Raw genomic sequence first — 10,879 nt, forward strand, 5'->3', positions numbered from 1 at the left:
GGACTCTCAACCACTGCGCCACCAGGGAAGCCCTGTATCTTTTAAAATGGGATTGTTCTTACTGATTAAACGAGATAATTCATATAAAGCTCATCACACAGATGTCATTATAATACTAATTACCTCTTCTCTACTACCACTCTCTCCTGCTTCTCACTTATATGACTACTCTCCTCAATATCCTTTGCTCTTTTTTCCAGCTGAGTTTATATGTTGGTGTTCCTTCCCCAGACTTCCTTCACCCTCCTTTATGATGGAACACAGTTTACCTGGGGTTCAGATGGCATCTATTTCCCAGCAGCCTCACGTATATATCTCTTGCCAGAACCTCTCTCCTGGTGCTTAATAAGTTCTCATGTACTTTTAGTTAAATACATCCATAAAACTCATTTTCTTCTCAAAAATGTCTTTATCCTTCACTTTCTTATACCGGCTTCTATATTCTCCCTATAAATTTGCAATGTATTTTATCTAATCACTGAGGGAAATACATCTATTTTTGCCCCTCTGACATTCGGGAGCCAAATTTGCCAAATTCTATTGATATATCTGCTAAAACACCTCCTCAAGGCCAGCGTCTCCCCTTCATTCCCAGTGCCGCTGTCTTTCACTCTCTGTAGCTTGAATTAGGAGAATAGCTGTTTCACCAGGTTTCCCATCTCTGGCTTCTATCCAGCTCCAACATATTGTCACAATTGATCCTATTTGTCCCGTGCTTAAGAACCTCACCTGAGAAATAACGCTGGTTAGCAAAACAGTATGAAATCTCACCTGGTAGTCAAAGAAATTCTAGTTAAAGCAACGGATTTGCTAATTTGACTAACAGGTTAGTGAAGGTAATAACAATGAGAAACCATCACATATACTTGAGATTGGAATTTGGAGAAGGAATTTGGCAGTATGTTTCAAGATCCTTAGAGGCATTCATACAGTGGACAACTCTGGAAATCTGTCCCAAGTAAACAATCCTAAGTACCCCCAAAAGCTTTATTCACATCATGAATTGTAATAGGGAAAAAAAGGAAAATAATCTAGAAGTCCAACAATGGATTAAGAAAATGGTCGTATAATCACAATGCTGAAATGATATAGAACCATTGAAAGTCTTGTTTACTAAAAAGTTTTCAAATCATAGAGAAAGTGCTTTTTTTTTTAAACATTTTTATTGGAGTATAATTGCTTTACAGTGGTGTGTTAGTTTCTGCTTTATAACAAAGAGAATCAGCGACACATATCCATATATCCCCATATCTCCTCCCTCTTGTGTCTCCCCCGCATCCTTCCTATCCCACCCCTCTAGGTGGTCAGAAAGCACCAAGCTGATCTCCCTGTGCTATGCAGCTGCTTCCCACTAGCTATCAAGTTTACATTTGGTAATGTATATATGTCCACGCTACTCTCTCACTTCGTCCCAGCTTACCCTTCCCCTCCCCGTGTCCTCAAGTCCATTCTCTACTAAAGTGCTTTTTTTAAGGGGAAAAAAAGCAAGCTCTAAAATCTTACACATAATAAATTTATAGTTATGTTAAAATTCTTGGCAAGTAAAGACTAGAAAAAATTGTATATCAGTATGCTGCCAGTGGCTGTCTTTGGATAGTGGGGTTATGCGAAATTTTTTTCCTTTCTAGTTTTCTGTGTCCTCCACATTTTTAGCAAGGCCTACTTCTTTTTTTTTTTTTTTTTTTTTTTTTGCGGTACGCGGGCCTCTCACTGTTGTGGCCTCTCCCGTTGTGGAGCACAGGCTCCGGATGCGCAGGCTCAGCGGCCATGGCTCATGGGCCCAGCCGCTCCGCGGCATGTGGGATCTTCCCGGACCAGGGCACGAACCCGTGTCCCCTGCATCGGCAGGTGGACTCTCAACCACTGCGCCACCAGGAAAGCCCCCTATTTCTTTAATAATGGAGAAGACAACTTTTATTTAAATGTAGCCATATCACCCTCACTGATCTACGTTTTTGAAATCAGTGGTCTTCTAACTTTTTTGATCAAACCTCTCTGTTGGTAAAATAAGTTGACCACATATCCCAGTATAGGCATATTTATTTATAAATTATATGCATTTGTAATTCTACCAGATATTTTATGTATATCATAAAACATACAAAAATAACTTTAAAAGTATGAGATAAAAAACAGAAACATAAATAGATGTTTCAACATTTCTTTTTCCCCATACCCAGTAGATCAAGAGTCTTGCCCTCCCTACTTTGGAGATCAGTGGTCCCTAGAATAAAATAAATAAGTTTCTTTGAAGGCAGATTTACTTATTTATAAACCAGTGCCTACTTAGTGTTTAGAGTGTAGTGGATTTTCCAAAAAATTAGTTGAATGAATGAATGTTTATGTAAAAGAAAATGAGCAAATTATGGAGGACAGAAAATATAATATTTGGGTGAACTTATAGAGGGGCCGGTTTGGGACAAAGGGTTCTTCCTCCAGGGGAATAATGAATGAGAGGCCTTGGAAATTCTTACTTTTGTATCTTGACATATCTGAAGAGTTTTTATTAATGTATATGAATTTAGTTATTTGAGTAATCTCAATTCCAGCTGTTATTAATAAATGAGTTGTAAGCAGCATTTTTGCTAAATTTGATGATGTAAGTAAAATCTGAAACATTATTGAACTAAAAATATATAGAAAATTTTACATTGTTAATTCATCTGTATTTACTTTTGCAGAAGTGTTTGACATACCATTTGATCATAGAGTCAACAAATGAGATTGGAAAATTAAATGAGGAGTCAGAATAAGTTAGTCTGTTTTTTATGTCACAGTCTTTTGAAAAGCCTTCAGTTTTTTCATCTGAAAATGAGGGAGTGAGATAATTGATTTCTAATACTTCATTTAAAAATTCTAACATGACAATCTCGTCATGTTAGTTAGATTGTACCTCCTTAACTTCAATAATATTTAGGAATAATTGTGAATGATACACTATGCTATGTGTTTTGTAAATTGTGATGCTCAGTAATACTTAAATTGTATGATCTCCACAGCACAGTTGTTAAGAGCTTGTGCATCCAGAATCACCCAGGGAGACTTTTAAAAACATGTATATGTATTTCCCAGCCCTACTCCCTCTAAAGATTCAGCTTCAGTATATCATTTTTGAAATGCTTCTTTATCCTTTTTCTATTTCTACGTTTCTTTAACTGTAAAAGAAACACATGCTCAGTGTGGGTGATTTAGAAAATATATAAAGAAGAAAGGAGGGGGAACCTCATAATTTCATCACTTAAAGCAAACCTTGTTAATATTTTAGTATATTTTCTTTACTTCTTTTCTTCTGTAGTTTTTTATGGATGCTTTTATATTTTATGTACAATTTTTTTAACACTTTTTATTTCTCACTCAGAAGTATTTTACGGCATCATTTAAAACACTTCTCAAGCATCATTTTAAAGTTTGTATACTCTTTTGTCCTAGACCTTAATTGCTTAGTATCAAGTGATGTATAGTTATCATCATTACTGCCCCATCATCATCATCCGTATTTTTACCCTTATTTTACCAAGTGAGCCAGTAGGTTCAGGAAGTTTTATATGCATTGTCCAAGTTTATATACCCCTACCCCCACCCCAAATGGTATGAAATGACCACAGGACCTCAGGTCTTGGGACTGTAGATCTTTTACTCTTTCACGTCGCTGCAATATGTATATAAACATTAAGCATTTTCATTAATTTGTTCACTCAGTGAATATTGCTTTTGTGTCAATGTATTAGCGATACAATGTACAAATGTGGATAATATTAATAATGGCTAATACTTAGTGAACTCTTCGTGGTCCCAGTCACTATTGATTGTGCTTTGTATGTATGTATCAGTTCACTTAAGACTCACAACCGTATGATATAGGTTACTTTCATTAGTTCCATTTTACAGATGAGGAAACTGAGGCACAGAGTTTAAATAACAGTAAGTGATAAAGCTGGGAATTAAACCTAGCAGATCTGGTCCAGAGTCTACCCTCTTAATCTAGAGTATGGATTAAACTTGCCCTGGAGTTCACAGAATAAGATAAATTAATAAGAGGAGCTTTTTAAAAAATATATAAATTTATTTATTTATTTTTGGCTGCCTTGGATCTTCGTTGCTGCATGCGGGCTTTCTCTAGTTGCAGTGAGCGGGGTCTACTCTTCATTGTGGTGCGCGGGCTTCTCATTGCGGTGGCTTCTCTTGTTGTGGACCACGGGCTCTAGGTGTGCGGGCTTCAGTAGTTGTGGCTTGTGAGCTCTAGAGTGCAGGCTCAGTAGTTGTGGCGCACGGTCTTAGCTGTTCCGCAGCATGTGGGATCTTCCCGGACCAGGGCTCAAACCCGTGTCTCCTGCATTGGCAGGCAGATTCTTAACCACTGCGCCATCAGGGAAGTCCCAAGAGGAGCTTTCTGTATGCAGTACTTATCCAACACCTATTTGTGAAAACACCTTTATGAAGGCTAAATTGCAAGGCTAGAAAAAATAGTCAAATTTATTCAATATTAGTTTGTTTAATAGACTAATTAGAATCTAGTTCTAGTTTTTTCTATTTGTCTCTAATCTCAAAGCTATTTTGTATGCTTGAATGACGTGATTAAAGTTCTGTAAGTGGAGTTTTTGTGATTTTATTTTTAGTTGCAGTTTTATTGATACTTTAGATTATAGTTATAGTGAGTTTCTAATTTCCTCTGATTTTTTTAAGTGAGTAAACATGGTTTTGTTAAAAAATTATCACTAAAGATCTAAAAAGTGAAAACCTACCTCTGTTTGCTATAGAAAGTAGGTCCTTAAAAAGGAAGATGATAAATTCCATTAAGTGTAAGCTGTCTATGTAGAAGTTTAATACTTACGTAAAAGATTGTTACTAATTGTCTAGGTGCGGGTGAGGTTTGGACTTATTTTGAATCCCAGCACATGACAGAGCAGTGGAATTCTCAAGTACGAGTTTGGAGTCTGGGGTTTTGGTACTGATCCTTGGTCAGGTCATTTGACAGCTTTGTGTTCTTCTACTGTTGTTGTTTTAACTATTAAATCAGAATTATACAGCTTTTGCTCCTTTCTCAGAGTGTTGTTATGTGGAACAAATAAGATAGGATATAGTACTCTGAAAAAATTAGGAACACTAAACTAGTTCAAAGCACTACCATATCATTGTTATTGTTCATAGAAAAGGCTTCTGGACTACAGGTTTGGTTTTCTGGTGAAAATGTAATTCTGAGGTTAAATCCAATTACATTTATCGTGACGTGTCTGTTCACATGGTACTGTTGTAATAGGATTTTGTTATGTTCAGTATTGCTTGAAATGTGTGCCTAAGTAGAGGGCTTATATTTGCAAAGAATTTGAACTTTGATATATGACTGTGACTGTTGATAAAAAATAGTGATTGTATTGGAAATTTCATTGTACTAATGAATTTATAATAAAAAATGTATATAGTTCATAATTATAATACACTAACTGAGCCTTAATATTTTTGCTTAAGTGAGCTTTTGGTGTTTCTTATTTTTAAAGCAGCATTTCCTAAAGTGTATTCCTTATAATATTAATTTAGCAAACTAGTCGTTGTTACCATTTCAAAAGAGGGGTTTATGTTGCCCAATAAATTTGAGAAACATTAAATTAAATTAAGTTAAACAGGTTTCTTTATTTGAGAGCCTCTTAAGGCTGATGAAATGCATTGTTTCCCCAAATTATTTGACCATGAAACAGTTTTGCAAAGCATGTCCTGGCACTGGTGTTCCACAGAGCTTATTTTGCTTTAACTTAAGATAATTTGAATGTAGCAAGAAATTATACCCAAATTTTTAAAAAATATCTAGAGTGAATTCAGTCTTATTAAGATAACAATTCTTATCGCAGATTTCAAAGTGTTAATTATTTAAGCAATGTCTCTTCTCTTAATTTGTAGGTACGAAAAAAGGACCAGATCAATATTGAAACAAAGAACAAAACTGTTCGTTTTATTGGAGAACTCACTAAGTTTAAGATGTTCACAAAAAATGATACACTGCATTGTTTGAAGGTTAGTGGTGAATCGTTTGAAATATTTTTTAATAGACACATCTGAAGTTTTAATGCTTCAGTTTGTAAGTGCTGGGAAATGATGTAATTAAGAAATATTTGATTAATCTACAGGAAGACAAAAAAGGAGTAAAAAGGAACAATAAACAGATGAGCAAAATAGAGAACAAATAATAAGATGGTAGATACAAATATAACAGTAATTACATGAAATGTAGAAGGACAAAATACATTAAGTAAAAGCCTTAAGAATATAAGACTTGATTAAAACAACAACATTATATGCTGACTACAAGGAAGATGCCCTTAAATATTAACACCAGGAAGCCTAAAATAAAAAGATGGGGGAAATATACCATGGAAGCACTAAAAATAAATAAATAGATAAAAACACCTGGTTTTATTATTAGACAAAGTAGGCTTTAAGGCACAAAGCATTATTAGAAATAAAGAAGCATAGTTCATAATGATGATGAGGTCCTTTTAATAAGAATGTGTGTTACCTTCCTGAATCAGTATGCGTCCAGTATTGCATTTTTAGAATACATAAAGCAAAAAATCGACAAGGAAAGAGAAATAAATCCACAATTACAGTGAGAGACTTGAAAACACCTTTTAGTAGCTGAAAGCATAGGCAGACAACATTAGTAAGTATATTCAGGATTGAACAACACAGTTAACAACCTTAATCTAATTGACACTATACCCAGCAGGATCAGAATTTATAATCTCTTCAAATGCACATGGCTGATTTACCAAAATCAACCAAAAAGAAAGTCTCAGCAAGTTCAAAAAAAATGAAATTATTCAGATTATGTTTTTTTGTCCACAATAGAATTAAGGTAGATATTCATTAGTAACTAACTAGTTATGTGTGGTAAAGCTGATGCAGCATAGATGAAATAATTCTTCTACATTTGGAATTGGTCATTACTAACAATAACAAATTTTTGTTCAAGTTGATTTCTTTGAGATATTACTAGGTATGTCACACAAAATGGGTCTCATGGGTTCAAATACATTTGGAAAACCCTGAGTTTAACAGGTTTCTTTACTGCATGATTTCTTAGGAGTATTTAAAATATTAATAAGCATTGTAAATATTCAAGGGGTTAAGTCTCCTAAACCTACTTGGAGCATCTCAGGAGACTACAAAGTACATTAGGGGAACTTTGGACAGCATTTTAAGAGAGGTTGTGAAAGTTTTTCAACTCTGTCATTGAAAGGAATCATGCCATGAACAACTTAGACATATTAGTATATTTCTTTGTATTAATTACTGATATATATAGGAAGAATATACATTTATTTGACACAGGTTCATTTCTGTACATTTGTTTTAAGGAAATAATCATAAACGTGCACAAATTTATCTGCAAGAATGTTTGTCACACCATTGTTTATAGTAGCAAAAAATTGTAAACAATTTGGATGTCCCATAAATAAGAATCAGTTAAGTTTTAGTATAGTTCATATTATAAGTACTATGCCCCCTTTAAATCATGCCATAGAAGGATAATAAAGACGTGGAAAAATACTCATGTTAGCCCAAAAAAACCAAATTATTAAATGATATGTGTAAATCTTTTTTGGCTTAGAAAATGTGCACAGAAAAATATTGGGGGGATAAATAGTAAAATGTGGTAATGTGTTTGTAAATTTCATACAGTAAGGCTTTTGTTGTCAGAAGTTTAAAGGTAAATGTCATATAAACCAAAACCAAAAAGCTATTTAGAAAATGTTAGCTATGTATGTGGCATTTGCTTAAATGCATAGCATCTCCTGATAAATATAAAATGGGCTTTGATAAATTAGTTTTCATATATCTACCTAAGAGGAATGACATTAAATATCCTGAAGTTTTTAGATAAAATTTTATGGCCTAACACAAAGATACCCAGTGATGAAGCTTGGCATCTAAAGTAGACTAGGTTTTTTTTTTTAATTGAATTATAGTTGATTTACAATGTTGTGTTTAGCTTTTCTTCTTTTTACAGTGACATTTTAAAACTTGTTGCACACATTAGGTGTATGATGTTTTCTTTCTCTAATAGGATTGAAATGTTGTCTTTGTGGTTTTTCATCATTATTATTTTTACAGATGCTTCTATCAGACTTTTCCCATCACCATATTGAAATGGCATGTACCCTACTAGAAACATGTGGAAGATTTCTCTTCAGATCTCCAGAATCTCACCTGAGGACCAGTGTACTTTTGGTAAGGGCTTGAGAATCCTAGCAAGAGGTTGAGGTTCTTGATTTACTCCAGGGGTTAAAAATGTTGACAAGTGCCTTTTATCTTGCTCTGCCATTTAAACACTTCTACCTAAACTAGAACTCCAGCCATTCCTGGAGAGCTGTAGGAATTTTTCTCATTTGACTGCCAGTGAGTTCACACTATTGTAAAGGGGGATTAAATTCAGCCCCAGATAACTTTTTACAAATGATGCAGAGGAGCAGGTACTCTAAATACTATTGTGTTAGAGCCCTCTTTGTGGATGTTCTTGGTACATCGTTACTGTGCCATAAGTACATAAATTATAAAGCTTAAATTTTTTAAATTGGAAAACATAAGCTTGAAAAATTAACTTGGGGGAGAAGATATTTCTTAAGCTAATTAGGATGCCAGCATGGCCATCAAGTTTATCAAGCAATTAAGTTAGTATGCTTATTGGTAATACCCATGCATTCGACTGCAGCCTTTGCAGGGGAGAGAGTGTGGTGGGGGAGGGTGTCAGTGTTAGCCCTGGTTTAGGACTCCCCGGGAATAGACTGTCATCACATCAGTGTTGCTTTTACGGATGTGTTGTGTCGTTTTCTCTAGGTGTGTTATTTTTTTAGAATCTAGTTGTAAGCTTGTATACTTCTCTGGCAATATTTAAAATGAAAAAAAATGGGAATTTATTTCTAGTAAACAAAAATAATGTGAAGGCCATCACATGAACTTTATTTCCACAATTTCTCTAGGCTTATTCATATAATATTCATTCCAAGTTCAAATTTTTATTGTAACAGAAAAAATTCTTCCTCCTCTTTGGCTCAAGCTGGTAAGGTTAAATGAGACACTGCATATGAAAATGTAATAGAGATGCCAAGAAAGCTTAGGGTTTTAAAAATGTCTATATTTTGGGCTTCCCTGGTGGCACAGTGGTTGAGAGTCCGCCTGCTGATGCAGGGGATACGGGTTCATGCCCCGGTCCAAGAGGATCCCACATGCCGCAGAGCGGCTGGGCCCGTGGGCCATGGCCGCTGAGCCTGCGCTTCCGGAGCCTGTGCTCTGCAACGGGAGAGGCCACCACAGTGAGAGGCCCGCATACGGCAAAAAAAAAAAAAAAAAAAGAAAGAAAGTCTCTATTTTATTTGTAATATTGAACCCTCTATGTTTACTTTTTGCTAGGGAAAGTTTACTAGTTGTGGTGGTGTGGATACTTATCCCATTGCTGGAAACCAAAGTTCTTCCTGCCCGACTGGTTTTCTTCACTCAGCGGATCTTTCCCCCTCTTGTAGCGAAAGCACCTAGCCTTTATCATTGATTGTCTTGCTTTCTGGGTAGGAGCCTTGTTTATCATATAATGCTTTTGGGGCTCCTCCTGTGTGTTAGGCACTGAACTCAGTTCTGCAGGGATGTTATGGCTGGTTGGGGGTGGTTAGTACAAAGAAACGAAACATAGTTGCCATCCTCAAAGTGGTCCATATCTAGTGCTAATTCCAGTGTAGCGTTTTAAGTGCTTTAACAGAGAGAGGTATGCAGAGATTTTATGGGCTCATGGAGGGAGTACTTAAGCCAGACTGAATGAGTCAGGAGAGATCTTCCCTAACAGCTTCCCAGTGTTTATTGAGTGTTTATTGAGTCTGACTCTTCTGTCAGACCCTTGGGATATAAGAGTGAGAAAGATAGTTCCTACCTTCATGGAATTTGCAGTCTAATAACTCAGACAGATGGACAATTGGAACACAGGGAGGGGGATGCAATATAATAACTGTGGGTCAGCATAGGGTATTATGTGTATAGATAGAAGAGGCATTTAATCTAGTCTTGGTATGTCAGGAAACGTTTCCTGGAAAAAATGGTGTTTATTTTAGAGACTCACCTGAGTCTCAGAGGCAGAGAAGAGAGATACATTGAGTCAAGAGGCTGCAGGTAAGACTGGAGACGTAGGCACAGCCCCAAGTGTGAGCACTGTGCTAAGGAACGAGGGTTTTCCCCCAGTGGTAGAGAGGATGTTAAGCAGGTAGGATAGGTATGATCAGATTTATGGTTTTAGAAAGGTCGGTGTGGAGGAGATAACTGAGGTGGCTGAGGCCAGAGGTAGACAGAACAGTGAAACGGCTGTTTCAAAACCTACGGGGAAAACAATGAAGAAATGGTAAGGATGGGGGGATGGGGAATAATAACTGGCTGTATGAAGAATTTTAGGAAGCAGAACTGATGAGATGTGATGGTGAGATACTAGGGGTGAGGAAGAGAAAGGGCCCTAAGATAAGACCCTGGATTCCAGCATGAGCATCTGAGAGGATGATGGTACCAGTCACAGAGATGAGGGAGTAGGAGGAGGGAAGAGGTGGAGAGTTTGGTTTGAAGCACACAAATGCTTACGGGGTGATCTAAAATATATCCATATTTGTTTGGGAACACATAGAACCTTTTAACTGGTTTGCATTTAAAATTATTCTTGGCTGATGTTAAAAGTAGTTTGGCGTGGGGACTTCCCGGGCGGTCCAGTGCTTAAGACTTCTCCTTCCAATGCAGGGGGTGTGGGTTCCATCCCTGGTGGGGGAGCTAAGATCCCACATGCCTCGAGGCCAAAAACAACCAAAACATAAAACAGAAGCAATATTGTAACAAATTCAATAAAGACTTTAAAATTGGTCCA

At 36.3% G+C, this 10,879-nt stretch overlaps 1 protein-coding gene across 3 annotated transcripts in view; it reads left to right on the forward strand.

Annotated features, from left to right (window-relative positions):
* UPF2 (UPF2 regulator of nonsense mediated mRNA decay) overlaps positions 1-10,879 on the forward strand; it is a 95,630-nt gene that overhangs the window by 45,419 nt on the left and 39,332 nt on the right. For all 3 annotated transcript variants that reach the window (XM_007129288.3, XM_055087832.1, XM_007129291.4), the window contains exons 10-11: positions 5,893-6,006; positions 8,107-8,223. In XM_007129288.3, coding sequence (XP_007129350.1) covers positions 5,893-6,006; positions 8,107-8,223 — 231 coding nt within the window. The remainder of the gene's footprint in view (positions 1-5,892; positions 6,007-8,106; positions 8,224-10,879) is intronic.

Source organism: Physeter macrocephalus, chromosome 11, assembly GCF_002837175.3.
Source record: "Physeter macrocephalus isolate SW-GA chromosome 11, ASM283717v5, whole genome shotgun sequence".
Classification (NCBI taxonomy): Eukaryota; Metazoa; Chordata; class Mammalia; order Artiodactyla; family Physeteridae; genus Physeter; species Physeter macrocephalus.